The sequence below is a fragment of the Symphodus melops genome (assembly GCF_947650265.1).
Source record: "Symphodus melops genome assembly, contig: scaffold_265, whole genome shotgun sequence".
Classification (NCBI taxonomy): domain Eukaryota; kingdom Metazoa; phylum Chordata; class Actinopteri; order Labriformes; family Labridae; genus Symphodus; species Symphodus melops.
The window spans coordinates 17,501-32,509 of NW_027636443.1; the positions used below are offsets into that span (position 1 = coordinate 17,501).

General features: G+C 36.2%; 2 protein-coding genes and 1 long non-coding RNA gene across 32 annotated transcripts in view; 1 reads left to right on the forward strand and 2 right to left on the reverse strand.

Moving 5' to 3' along the window:
* The window catches only part of tubgcp4 (tubulin gamma complex component 4), an 11,118-nt gene extending 8,925 nt beyond the window's left edge, over nt 1-2,193 (reverse strand). Inside the window, exons 1-3 of the mRNA XM_079373326.1 lie at nt 1,979-2,193; nt 1,641-1,769; nt 1,445-1,567 (exon numbers count right to left, since the gene is read on the reverse strand). Coding sequence (XP_079229452.1) covers nt 1,445-1,567; nt 1,641-1,769; nt 1,979-2,056 — 330 coding nt within the window. The 5' untranslated portion in view covers nt 2,057-2,193. The remainder of the gene's footprint in view (nt 1-1,444; nt 1,568-1,640; nt 1,770-1,978) is intronic.
* Nucleotides 1,707-7,635, forward strand: cdkn2aip (CDKN2A interacting protein). 2 transcript variants are annotated; one of them, XM_079373328.1, is made up of 4 exons: nt 1,707-1,776; nt 6,513-6,762; nt 6,852-6,973; nt 7,081-7,635. In XM_079373328.1, the coding sequence occupies exons 2-4, from the start codon at nt 6,515-6,517 to the stop codon at nt 7,623-7,625; spliced, it is 915 nt and encodes a 304-aa protein (XP_079229454.1). In that variant the 5' UTR covers nt 1,707-1,776; nt 6,513-6,514; the 3' UTR covers nt 7,626-7,635. The 2 variants fall into 2 exon arrangements, with proteins under 2 accessions (XP_079229454.1, XP_079229453.1); XM_079373327.1 differs by lacking the exon at nt 1,707-1,776 and adding an exon at nt 2,220-2,443.
* A 149-nt stretch (nt 7,636-7,784) lies between these two features.
* On the reverse strand, nt 7,785-9,350 carry LOC306819517. 29 transcript variants are annotated; one of them, XR_013778538.1, is made up of 4 exons: nt 8,271-8,630; nt 8,003-8,151; nt 7,905-7,944; nt 7,786-7,851 (listed from the first exon to the last, which is right to left on the reverse strand). It is a non-coding gene; the product is annotated as an uncharacterized lncRNA (long non-coding RNA). The 29 variants fall into 29 exon arrangements; XR_013778544.1 differs by having other exon boundaries at nt 7,816-7,867; nt 7,905-7,965; nt 8,032-8,151; XR_013778545.1 differs by lacking the exon at nt 7,786-7,851 and adding an exon at nt 8,671-9,350 and having other exon boundaries at nt 7,884-7,944; nt 7,987-8,151; nt 8,271-8,607.
* Nucleotides 9,351-15,009: the final 5,659 nt, after the last annotated feature.

Sequence of the window (15,009 nt, forward strand, 5' to 3'; positions counted from 1 at the left end):
TCCTCCCCCCTCTCCATCAGCTCCAGGAAGAGACACATGAAGTGTCCTCCCCCCTCTCCATCAGCTCCAGGAAGAGACACATCAAGTGTCCCCCCCCCCTCTCCATCAGCTCCAGGAAGAGACACATGAAGTGTCCTCCCCCCTCTCCATCAGCTCCAGGAAGAGACACATCAAGTGTCCTCCCCCCTCTCCATCAGCTCCAGGAAGAGACACATGAAGTGTCCTCCCCCCTCTCCATCAGCTCCAGGAAGAGACGTATGAAGTGTCCTCCCCCCTCTCCATCAGCTCCAGGAAGAGACACATGAAGTGTCCTCCCCCCTCTCCATCAGCTCCAGGAAGAGACACATGAAGTGTCCTCCCCCCTCTCCATCAGCTCCAGGAAGAGACACATGAAGTGTCCTCCCCCCTCTCCATCAGCTCCAGGAAGAGACACATGAAGTGTCCTCCCCCCTCTCCATCAGCTCCAGGAAGAGACACATCAAGTGTCCTCCCCCCTCTCCATCAACTCCAGGAAGAGACACATCAAGTGTCCTCCCCCCTCTCCATCAGCTCCAGGAAGAGACACATCAAGTGTCCTCCCCCCTCTCCATCAGCTCCAGGAAGAGACACATCAAGTGTCCTCCCCCCTCTCCATCAACTCCAGGAAGAGACACATCAAGTGTCCTCCCCCCCTCTCCATCAGCTCCAGGAGCTCCACCATCTAAACATCTGATTGGTCAGTGGGCGGAGCTTTAACCTGCTCCGGAGCAGGTCAGGTGTTCAGCATCAGTTACCGTGGTGACGTACCCAGGTAAAAAGTCATCGACCCTCGTAGGACTGAAAACCCAGAGTGAACCCTGAAGTGACCCCGCTAAGCTCAAATCCTGCTCCAGAGTCCAGGACCCAGAGTCCAGACCTCAGGTCTCTGTGGAAAGCTAACCCTGCAGTTTCACAACGTGTTGAAATAAGACCACAGTTTTTAACCCTTTAGGTTCCTTACCTTTGAATGATTCAGTATATTGTAGTATTCAGCCTAAACTTCTCTGAGGGTGTCATCCCAAAGGGATCAATAAAGTTCAGTCTAGTTTAATAGTATGACTCACCCTAGACCCAGACCCTAGACCCAGACCCTAGACCCAGTTTGTTGGACCTCTCTTACTAAACAGAACTTGAAGAGTGTCCGTTTACTGACGCTCCATGCAGCGTCTCTTTCTGTGTTTGTAACGCTCTGAATCCGCCACACTCAGGATCCCCACGTGGGCCTCCTCTGATCTGATTGGTCAGTCGATCCGCCTTTTGATTTTTGGCTGGAGCTGTCCTTTTCAGAAAAGCTCTAATTTTCACTATTTTCATTTTTTGGTAAGATGCAGAAAACATCAAAAAAAGGAATTGTGCTGTAAAATATTTATACACAACCATCCGTTTCATATGGCTTTGTTGTACCTGGAGAAGGGTCAGGGTTTACCTCCTGTTCCAGGTCCAGCAGAGTCTGTCTGTATGGCTGCAGCACCGAGTCCAGACCTGTACAGAATGCTCGCAGGTAGATCCCATGGAGACCCGTCTGGCTGGGCTGGTTGGAGTGGTGTTCCTTTAAACACAGTGTCCGTTAAATCACTCTGACACCATGTGTAGAAAGCTCAACACCTGCAGCAGCACCTTACCTGCGCGTGCACGTGACCCGTGTGCTGCTCGATGAACTCGCTGAAGCGGATGTAGTCTGAGCCCAGTTTGGACAGCCGGCTGAGGACGCTGGTCTCACTGGGGTGGAGGAAGGGCAGGTCCTGAGACACCTGACAGGTAAGCATCGTGTGACTGAGAGAGCTGTTTCACCTCTAGAGTGCGCTACAGGCCACAATTAAACATGTCGGGACCAAAGCACTTTTTAAGAGCATAAGTCTTTTTTAGTTAAACGACGATAAAAGTCTGTAGCTTTGTTTGGAGGATCTCTTTATTATTTCTGGACACGCACATGCGCAGTACCGTCACAGAGTGGTTTTACCTGCAGACCTGTCCGTTTGTTCCAGGTGAAGATGGTTCCCGGATATCCGCTCAGCGCCAACAGCAGCTCGTGAATCATCTTACCTCTCTTTACCTCAAATATATGTTTTAGTTATTTATATATGTTAAATGTTCCAGAGCTTCCTGTACAACCATCAACACAAACTGCCGCCCAAACTGTCGCAGTTTGACTACGTCACGACGCGGTGCGTCATGGCGCATGCGCGGCTTTTCCCTAACCCTAAGATATTGTAGCATTTAGCTTTTTAAGCTCTCAGCTTCTGTTAACTTTTTAAACGATGCTTTAACTCAAATAAATCATTCAATAACACATCTAAACTACACGAAGGTTAGCGTTCCGCAGGCAGTCTGGGAAATGTAGTTCTTCCCGCTGAACGCAGCGTCTCGTCTCTGACGTCATCATTTTGTCATGTAGCTAGATTCCAGCAGCACGTTTCGGATAAAGGTGTGTATTTTATACCTGTATGAATGACTCCATCCTACGAATTTAGTGTCAAATATCGCGATACTTTATTATCAATAAGTTTCATGTTATAACTGTTAGCTTAGCCAGCCGTGTGTTTCAAGTTTAAGTAGCTCTCTGTAGCACTTTAGCAGTTAGCATCCGAAACAGCAGCTGTGTGTGGTCTGAGAACGAGTCAGGTACGAGATCACAACTGTTAGCTTTTATTAGCATGATATGACGCAATTATTGATAGATAGATACTTTATTGATCCCGAGGGAAGTTCAGGGTGTGCGCAACTCTGTTTCTGTTTTGTCTGTTGCTACAGTGTCTGTTGTTGTTACAGTGTGTGTTGTTACAGTGTGTGTTGTTGTTACAGTGTCTGTTGTTACAGTGTGTCTGTTGTTGCAGTGTCTGTTGTTACAGTGTATATTGTTACAGTGTCTGTTGTTACAGTGTGTGTTGTTACAGTGTCTGTTGTTGTTACAGTGTCTGTTGTTGCAGTGTGTCTGTTGTTGCAGTGTGTCTGTTGTTGCAGTGTCTGTTGTTGCAGTGTGTCTGTTGTTGATACAGTGTGTCTGTTGTTGTTGCAGTGTCTGTTGTTACAGTGTCTGTTGATACAGTGTGTCTGTTGTTGTTACAGTGTCTGTTGTTGCAGTGTGTCTGTTGTTGTTACAGTGTCTGTTGTTGCAGTGTGTCTGTTGTTGTTACAGTGTCTGTTGTTTTTACAGTGTCTGTTGTAACAGTGTGTCTGTTGTTGTAGTGTGTCTGTTGTTGTTACAGTGTCTGTTGTAACAGTGTGTCTGTTGTTGTTACAGTGTCTGTTGTTACAGTGTGTCTGTTGTTGTTACAGTGTCTGTTGTTGCAGTGTGTCTGTTGTTGTTACAGTGTCTGTTGTAACAGTGTGTCTGTTGTTGTTACAGTGTCTGTTGTAACAGTGTGTCTGTTGTTGTTACAGTGTCTGTTGTAACAGTGTGTCTGTTGTTGTTACAGTGTCTGTTGTTACAGTGTCTGTTGTTGTTACAGTGTCTGTTGTTGATAGTGTGTCTGTTGTTGTTACAGTGTCTGTTGTTGCAGTGTGTCTGTTGTTACAGTGTCTGTTGTAACAGTGTGTCTGTTGTTGTTACAGTGTCTGTTGTTGCAGTGTGTCTGTTGTTGTTACAGTGTCTGTTGTTGCAGTGTGTCTGTTGTTACAGTGTCTGTTGTTACAGTGTGTCTGTTGTTGCAGTGTGTCTGTTGTTGTTACAGTGTCTGTTGTAACAGTGTGTCTGTTGTTGTTACAGTGTCTGTTGTAACAGTGTGTCTGTTGTTGTTACAGTGTCTGTTGTTACAGTGTCTGTTGTTGTTACAGTGTCTGTTGTTGATAGTGTGTCTGTTGTTGTTACAGTGTCTGTTGTTGCAGTGTGTCTGTTGTTGTTACAGTGTCTGTTGTTGCAGTGTGTCTGTTGTTACAGTGTCTGTTGTTGCAGTGTGTCTGTTGTTGATAGTGTGTCTGTTGTTACAGTGTGTCTGTTGTTGTTACAGTGTCTGTTGTTGTTACAGTGTCTGTTGTTGCAGTGTGTCTGTTGTTGATAGTGTGTCTGTTGTTACAGTGTGTCTGTTGTTACAGTGTGTCTGTTGTTGTTACAGTGTGTCTGTTGTAACAGTGTGTCTGTTGTTGATACAGTGTGTCTGTTGTTACAGTGTGTCTGTTGTTGTTACAGTGTGTCTGTTGTAACAGTGTGTCTGTTGTTGATACAGTGTGTCTGTTGTTACAGTGTGTCTGTTGTTACAGTGTGTCTGTTGTTGATACAGTGTCTGTTGATACAGTGTGTCTGTTGTTGTTACAGTGTCTGTTGATACAGTGTCTGTTGATACAGTGTGTCTGTTGTTGATACAGTGTCTGTTGATACAGTGTGTCTGTTGTTGCTGTGTGTCTGTTGTAACAGTGTGTCTGTTGTTGATACAGTGTGTGTTGTTACTGTGTCTGTTGTTGATACAGTGTCTGTTGTTACAGTGTCTGTTGTTACAGTGTGTGTGTTGTTACAGTGTCCGTTGTTACTGTGTGTTGTTGTTACAGTGTCTGTTGTTACAGTGTGTGCTGTTGTTACAGTGTGTCCGTTGTTACAGTGTGTGTGTTGTTGTTACAGTGTGTGTGTTGTTGTTACAGTGTCTGTTGTTACAGTGTGTCCGTTGTTACAGTGTGTGTGTTGTTGTTACAGTGTGTGTGTTGTTACAGTGTGTGTGTTGTTACAGTGTGTGTGTTGTTGTTACAGTGTGTGTGTTGTTACAGTGTGTGTGTTGTTACAGTGTGTCTGTTGTTGTTACAGTGTGTGTGTTGTTGTTACAGTGTGTGTGTTGTTACAGTGTGTGTTGTTGTTACAGTGTGTGTGTTGTTGTTACAGTGTGTGTGTTGTTGTTACCGTGTGTGTGTTGTTGTTACAGTGTGTGTTGTTGTTACAGTGTGTGTGTTGTTGTTACAGTGTGTCTGTTGTTGTTACAGTGTGTGTGTGTTGTTGTTACAGTGTGTGTGTTGTTGTTACAGTGTGTGTTGTTGTTACAGTGTGTCTGTTGTTGTTACAGTGTGTCTGTTGTTACAGTGTGTGTGTGTGTGTGTGTGTGTGTGTTGTTGCTACAGTGTGTCTGTTGTTGTTACAGTGTGTGTGTTGTTTTTACAGTGTGTCTGTTGTTGTTACCGTGTGTGTGTTGTTGTTACAGTGTGTGCTGTTGTTACAGTGTGTGTGTTGTTGTTACAGTGTGTCTGTTGTTGTTACAGTGTGTCTGTTGTTACAGTGTGTGTGTGTGTGTGTGTGTGTGTGTTGTTGCTACAGTGTGTCTGTTGTTGTTACAGTGTGTGTGTTGTTTTTACAGTGTGTCTGTTGTTGTTACCGTGTGTGTGTTGTTGTTACAGTGTGTGTTGTTGTTACAGTGTGTGTGTTGTTGTTACAGTGTGTGTGTTGTTGTTACAGTGTGTCTGTTGTTGTTACAGTGTGTGTGTTGTTGTTACAGTGTGTCTGTTGTTGTTACAGTGTGTCTGTTGTTGTTACAGTGTGTGTGTTGTTGTTACAGTGTGTCTGTTGTTGTTACAGTGTGTCTGTTGTTACAGCGTGTCTGTTGTTGTTACAGTGTGTGTGTTGTTGTTACAGTGTGTCTGTTGTTGTTACAGTGTGTGTGTTGTTGTTACAGTGTGTGTGTTGTTGTTACAGTGTGTCTGTTGTTGTTACAGTGTGTGTGTTGTTGTTACAGTGTGTCTGTTGTTGTTACAGTGTGTCTGTTGTTGTTACAGTGTGTGTGTTGTTGTTACAGTGTGTCTGTTGTTGTTACAGTGTGTCTGTTGTTGTTACAGTGTGTGTGTTGTTGTTACAGTGTGTGTGTTGTTGTTAGTGTCTGTTGTTACAGTGTGTGTGTTGTTGTTACAGTGTGTGTGTGTGTGTGTGTGTGTGTGTGTTGTTGTTACAGTGTGTGTTGTTGTTACAGTGTGTGTGTTGTTGTTACAGTGTGTCTGTTGTTGTTACAGTGTGTGTTGTTACAGTGTGTGTGTTGTTGTTAGTGTCTGTTGTTACAGTGTGTGTGTTGTTGTTACAGTGTGTGTGTTGTTGTTAGTGTCTGTTGTTACAGTGTGTGTGTTGTTACAGTGTGTGTGTTGTTGTTACAGTGTGTGTTGTTGTTACAGTGTGTGATGTTGTTGTTACAGTGTGTGTGTGTGTGTGTGTGTGTGTGTTGTTGTTACAGTGTGTGTTGTTGTTACAGTGTGTGCTGTTGTTGTTACAGTGTGTGTGTTGTTGTTACAGTGTGTGTGTTGTTGTTACAGTGTGTGTTGTTGTTACAGTGTGTGTTGTTACAGTGTGTGTTGTTGTTACAGTGTGTGTTGTTGTTACAGTGTGTGTGTTGTTACAGTGTGTGTTGTTGTTACAGTGTGTGTTGTTGTTACAGTGTGTGCTGTTGTTGTTACAGTGTGTGTGTTGTTGTTACAGTGTGTGTGTTGTTGTTACAGTGTGTGTTGTTGTTACAGTGTGTCTGTTGTTGTTACAGTGTGTGTGTTGTTGTTACAGTGTGTGTGTTGTTGTTACAGTGTGATTGTATATCCTGCAGGGATGGCGAGGCCGTGGAGCGGTCAGGACTCGGTGTCAGAGTACCTCGATCAAAACCCTGAGCTAGCGCAGTGGGTGGAATCGTTTCGATCTTACTGTGAGACTAATAAACAGTGGTTGGCCCGGAGAGAGTTCATCCTCAGGAACATGGAGGCGTTCCCCACCGTGCAGCCCGGACAGGCGAGCTCCAACCTGGACCAACTGCTGTCTTTGTCCATGGTATGGACCAACCACGTGTTCCTGGGCTGCAGGTAAGAACACCTGAGACCTTGACACAACAATGTGATGGACCAGAGACAGTAAAGGTGACGAGTTGTGTATCTGTGCTCCTCTTCCTCAGTTATCCTCATGCTGTGATGGAGAAGATCAAGGGGATGGGAGAGGGAATTGTAGTCCATGAAGCTCCCGTTCATAAAACTACAAAAGATTTATCATCAAAAGGGAAACGCAGCTCATGCTCAGGTGAACAATTAAAACAGATTTTTGTTACTATATGATGTGATATGTGTCTGATTGTTGTGCGTCTGTGTTGTGTGTGCTTTGATTGCATGTCTTGTGTTCTCCTGCAGACGGCGACACTGACCTCGGTGGAAAAAAGGTGAAATGTGGTGTCAGTCAGAAATCTGGGCCCCTCCCTCAGGCGCCAGTAGAGCACCAACCATTCTTTAACCGCCTCTACAAGGCCGTGGCATGGAAGCTGGTGTCAGCAGGGGGCTTTGGTCCAAACCTGGACCACTGTGAGATCCTGAGGAGCTGTGTGGAGTCATGCAAACAGACCCCCACCTGCGTGTTCGTTCCACTCAAAGACATCACCGGCCTGCCAGCCGGGCGAGCTCAGAAGGAGGGATACGTGTGTGAAATCCGCTGTCAGACAGTCTACATGGGGACGGGTTACGGGCGGGACGAGACCGCCGCCAAAGCAATGGCGTCCAAAGAGGCGTTAAAGGTTTTTCAGGGCAGGAAGGTGACGGTTAAAATCTGCAGAAGAAGGTTCAATGGAAGAGATGTGGATGACCTTGTGCTGCTGGACGAACAGCCCCGCAGCCAAGGTTTCCCCCCCGCCCTCAGCTACCCCTTTACAGAGCACGACGATGCCCCCAAACCCCCCTCATAGATCCAGCTGTACTTGGCCCTGTGCACAGTTCACATTAAAATCCCTCCTGGTGATCTGATCAAAGTGGACGGCCTTAATGCTTGTTGTGATTCATCCTGAGAATGGACTGACAGCTCAGACACACGGGGACCTGGTCTGAGACGTTCGATTAGCCCGAAGCCCGAACTTCAGTGACTTTAGTGATGAAGTGTGAACTGCTGACTTGTTGACTTGTTGACTCGTTGACCTATTGACTCATTGACCTATTGACTTGTTGACTTGACTCATTGACTTGTTGACCTGTTGACTTATTGACTTGTTGACTCATTGACTTGTTGACCTGTTGACTTGACTCATTGACCTGTTGACTTGACTCATTGACCTGTTGACTCATTGACTTGTTGACTCATTGACTTGACTCGTTGACCTGTTGACTCATTGACTTGTTGACCTGTTGACTTGTTGACTCATTGACTTGTTGACCTGTTGAAACATTGACTTGTTGACTCATTGACTTGTTGACCTGTTGACTCGTTGACTTGTTGACCTGTTGACTCGTTGACTTGACTCATTGACTTGTTGACTCATTGACTTGACTCATTTACCTGTTGACTTGTTGACCTGTTGACTCATTGACTTGTTGACCTGTTGACTTGACTCATTGACCTGTTGACTTGACTCATTGACCTGTTGACTCATTGACTTGTTGACTCGTTGACTTGACTCGTTGACCTGTTGACTCATTGACTTGTTGACCTGTTGACTTGTTGACTCATTGACTTGTTGACCTGTTGAAACATTGACTTGTTGACTCATTGACTTGTTGACCTGTTGACTCGTTGACTTGTTGACCTGTTGACTCGTTGACTTGACTCATTCACCTGTTGACTCATTGACTTGTTGACCTGTTGACTTGACTCATTCACCTGTTGACTCATTGACTTGTTGACCTGTTGACTCGTTGACTTGACTCATTCACCTGTTGACTCATTGACTTGTTGACCTGTTGACTTGTTGACTTGACTCATTGACCTGTTGACTTGACTCATTGACCTGTTGACTTGACTCATTGACTTGTTGACCTGTTGACTCGATGTTATACTGTAGAGGAAGACAATAGGTCAATCCATCAGGAGGACATTCCGTCACCTGTCACTCACACATACAGATACTTTTGTCCAATCACAGCGCATATCTTCACTGGGATAGCTGGGTTACCATAGAAACAAAGTAACCAGGACAAACTAACAGGTGTGTTGACAGGTTGGATTAGACTTTGTTATATTTGATTCTGTTTTGACACTTTCCTGTTTTTATTTTTGATTGATCATCTTTGATTTGTGTAATGTTACCTGAGCGTCATCGTCACACCTGTAACCTTTGACCTTTAACCCTCTGTGAATGAATCAGTTCAAACTCCTTCACATGTTCCAATGATGTGTCAGTGGTGTCGTCATGGAGATCAGATGATGTAGCGATAGCGTTGTCGTCATGGAGATCAGATGATGCCCAATGGTGTTGTCATGGCGACATGGTGTGTGTCGATTAACCTGATTTAAAGAGTTGAAACACGGAGCTGTCTGAAGCTTTGAGATGTGTTTTTGTCACTTTCTTTGATTTGATGGATGTGTCTGATTAAGATGACGGGCTGAATAAATGTGCTTTTGAACACAGTGAAACAGTGTTTGTGCTTCATGTGTTTCTGCTCCTGTTTCTTTACATTTTTAAATAAAGATTGTTCAAATAAAAAAACAGCTCTCTGCCTTTGAATAACGACCAGCAGGTTTCATATTGATGATGTCACGTGAATGCACACACACTATTATAAATGTACACACTATTATAAATGTACCCTATTATAAATGTACCCTATTATAAATGTACACTATTATAAATGTACACACTATTATAAATGTACACACTATTATAAATGTACCCTATTATAAATGTACACACTATTATAAATGTACACTATTATAAATGTACACACTATTATAAATGTACACTATTATAAATGTACACACTATTATAAATGTACACACTATTATAAATGTACACTATTATAAATGTACACACTATTATAAATGTACACACTATTATAAATGTATACACTATTATAAATGTACACACTATTATAAATGTACACTATTATAAATGTACCCTATTATAAATGTACACACTATTATAAATGTACACTATTATAAATGTACACACTATTATAAATGTACACTATTATAACTGTACACTATTATAAATGTACACTATTACAATTGTACACTATTATAAATGTACACACTATTATAAATGTACACTATTATAAATGTACACACTATTATAAATGTACACTATTATAACTGTACACTATTATAAATGTACCCTATTATAAATGTACACACTAATATAAATGTACACACTATTATAAATGTACACACTATTATAAATGTACACTGTTATAAATGTACACACTATTATAAATGTACACTATTATAAATGTACACACTATTATAAATGTACACACTATTATAAATGTATACACTATTATAAATGTACACACTATTATAAATGTACACTATTATAACTGTACACTATTATAACTGTACACTATTATAAATGTACACTATTATAAATGTACACTATTATAAATGTACACACTATTATAAATGTACACTATTATAAATGTACACACTATTATAAATGTACACTATTATAACTGTACACTATTATAAATGTACCCTATTATATATGTACACACTAATATAAATGTACACACTATTATAAATGTACACACTATTATAAATGTACACTATTATAAATGTACACTATTATAACTGTACACTATTATAAATGTACACACTATTATAAATGTACACTATTATAACTGTACACACTATTATAAATGTACACTATTATAAATGTACACTATTATAAATGCACATTATTATAAATGTACACTATTATAAATGTACACTATTATAAATGTACACACTATTATAAATGTACACTATTATAAATGTACACACTATTATAAATGTACCCTATTATAAATGTACACTATTTTAAATGTACACACTATTATAAATGTACACTATTATAAATGTACACTATTATAACTGTACACTATTATAAATGTACACACTATTATAAATGTACACTATTATAACTGTACACTATTATAAATGTACACACTATTATAAATGTACACACTATTATAAATGTACACTATTATAACTGTACACTATTATAAATGTACACACTATTATAAATGTACACACTATTATAAATGTACACTATTATAAATGTACACACTATTATAAATGTACACACTATTATAAATGTACACACTATTATAAATGTACACACTATTATAAATGTACACTATTATAACTGTACACTATTATAAATGTACACTATTATAAATGTACACACTATTATAAATGTACACTATTATAATTGTACACTATTATAAATGTACACTATTATAAATGTACACACTATTATAAATGTACACTATTATAAATGTACACACTATTATAAATGTACACACTATTATAAATGTACACTATTATAACTGTACACTATTATAAATGTACACTATTATAAATGTACACACTATTATAAATGTACACTATTATAAATGTACACACTATTATAAATGTACACACTATTATAAATGTACACTATTATAACTGTACACTATTATAAATGTACACTATTATAAATGTACACACTATTATAAATGTACACTATTATAAATGTAGACACTATTATAAATGTACACTATTATAAATGTACACACTATTATAAATGTTCACACTATTATAAATGTACACTATTATAAATGTACACACTATTATAAATGTACACTATTATAAATGTACACTATTATAAATGTACACTATTATAACTGTACACTATTATAAATGTACACACTATTATAAATGTACACTATTATAAATGTACACTATTATAACTGTACACTATTACAACTGTACACTATTATAAATGTACACACTATTATAAATGTACACTATTATAAATGTACACTATTATAAATGTACCCTATTATAAATGTACCCTATTATAAATGTACACACTATTATAAATGTACACTATTATAACTGTACACTATTATAAATGTACCCTATTATAAATGTACACACTATTATAAATGTACACTATTATAACTGTACACTATTATAAATGTACACTATTATAACTGTACACTATTATAAATGTACACTATTATAAATGTACCCTATTATAAATGTACACACTATTATAAATGTACACTATTATAACTGTACACTATTATAAATGTACACTATTATAACTGTACACTATTATAAATGTACACTATTATAACTGTACACTATTATAAATGTACACTATTATAAATGTACCCTATTATAAATGTACACACTATTATAAATGTACACTATTATAACTGTACACTATTATAAATGTACACTATTATAACTGTACACTATTATAACTGTACACTATTATAACTGTACACTATTATAAATGTACACTATTATAAATGTACACTATTATAACTGTACACTATTATAAATGTACACACTATTATAAATGTACACTATTATAACTGTACACTATTATAAATGTACACACTATTATAAATGTACACTATTATAACTGTACACTATTATAACTGTACACTATTATAAATGTACACTATTATAAATGTACCCTATTATAAATGTACACACTATTATAAATGTACACTATTATAACTGTACACTATTATAAATGTACACACTATTATAAATGTACACTATTATAAATGTACACTATTATAACTGTACACACTATTATAAATGTACACACTATTATAAATGTACACACTATTATAACTGTACACACTATTATAAATGTACACTATTATAACTGTACACTATTATAAATGTACACACTATTATAAATGTACACACTATTATAACTGTACACTATTATAAATGTACACTATTATAAATGTACACTATTATAAATGTACCCTATTATAAATGTACACACTATTATAAATGTACACTATTATAACTGTACACTATTATAAATGTACACTATTATAAATGTACACTATTATAAATGTACACTATTATAGATGTACACTATTATAACTGTACACTATTATAACTGTACACTATTATAAATGTACACTATTATAAATGTACACACTATTATAAATGTACACACTATTATAACTGTACACTATTATAAATGTACACTATTATAAATGTACACACTATTATAAATGTACACACTATTATAAATGTACACTATTATAATTGTACACTATTATAAATGTACACTATTATAAATGTACACACTATTATAAATGTACACTATTATAAATGTACACACTATTATAAATGTACACACTATTATAAATGTACACTATTATAACTGTACACTATTATAAATGTACACTATTATAAATGTACACACTATTATAAATGTACACTATTATAAATGTAGACACTATTATAAATGTACACTATTATAAATGTACACTATTATAAATGTACACACTATTATAAATGTACACTATTATAAATGTACACACTATTATAAATGTACACTATTATAACTGTACACTATTATAAATGTACACACTATTATAAATGTACACTATTATAACTGTACACTATTATAACTGTACACTATTATAAATGTACACTATTATAAATGTACCCTATTATAAATGTACACACTATTATAAATGTACACTATTATAACTGTACACTATTATAAATGTACACACTATTATAAATGTACACTATTATAAATGTACACTATTATAACTGTACACACTATTATAAATGTACACACTATTATAAATGTACACACTATTATAACTGTACACACTATTATAAATGTACACTATTATAACTGTACACTATTATAAATGTACACACTATTATAAATGTACACACTATTATAAATGTACACACTATTATAAATGTACACTATTATAACTGTACACTATTATAACTGTACACTATTATAAATGTACACTATTATAAATGTACACTATTATAAATGTACACACTATTATAAATGTACACTATTATAAATGTACACACTATTATAAATGTACACTATTATAACTGTACACTATTATAAATGTACACACTATTATAAATGTACACTATTATAAATGTACACTATTATAACTGTACACACTATTATAAATGTACACACTATTATAAATGTACACACTATTATAACTGTACACACTATTATAAATGTACACTATTATAACTGTACACTATTATAAATGTACACACTATTATAAATGTACACACTATTATAACTGTACACTATTATAAATGTACACTATTATAAATGTACACTGTTATAAATGTACCCTATTATAAATGTACACACTATTATAAATGTACACTATTATAACTGTACACTATTATAAATGTACACTATTATAAATGTACACTATTATAAATGTACACTATTATAGATGTACACTATTATAACTGTACACTATTATAACTGTACACTATTATAAATGTACACTATTATAAATGTACACACTATTATAAATGTACACACTATTATAACTGTACACTATTATAAATGTACACTATTATAAATGTACACACTATTATAAATGTACACACTATTATAAATGTACACTATTATAATTGTACACTATTATAAATGTACACTATTATAAATGTACACACTATTATAAATGTACACTATTATAAATGTACACACTATTATAAATGTACACACTATTATAAATGTACACTATTATAACTGTACACTATTATAAATGTACACTATTATAAATGTACACACTATTATAAATGTACACTATTATAAATGTAGACACTATTATAAATGTACACTATTATAAATGTACACTATTATAAATGTACACACTATTATAAATGTACACTATTATAAATGTACACACTATTATAAATGTACACTATTATAACTGTACACTATTATAAATGTACACACTATTATAAATGTACACTATTATAACTGTACACTATTATAACTGTACACTATTATAAATGTACACTATTATAAATGTACCCTATTATAAATGTACACACTATTATAAATGTACACTATTATAACTGTACACTATTATAAATGTACACACTATTATAAATGTACACTATTATAAATGTACACTATTATAACTGTACACACTATTATAAATGTACACACTATTATAAATGTACACACTATTATAACTGTACACACTATTATAAATGTACACTATTATAACTGTACACTATTATAAATGTACACACTATTATAAATGTACACACTATTATAACTGTACACTATTATAAATGTACACTATTATAAATGTACACTATTATAAATGTACCCTATTATAAATGTA

Bases quoted from the DNA above. Each gene is read 5' to 3' on its own strand.
- cdkn2aip (XM_079373328.1), top strand. From the start codon at position 6,515: ATGGCGAGGCCGTGGAGCGGTCAGGACTCGGTGTCAGAGTACCTCGAT. The intron at 6,763-6,851 runs GTAAGAACACCT...CCTCTTCCTCAG, and splicing joins CACGTGTTCCTGGGCTGCAG to TTATCCTCATGCTGTGATGG. The intron at 6,974-7,080 runs GTGAACAATTAA...GTTCTCCTGCAG, and splicing joins GAAACGCAGCTCATGCTCAG to ACGGCGACACTGACCTCGGT.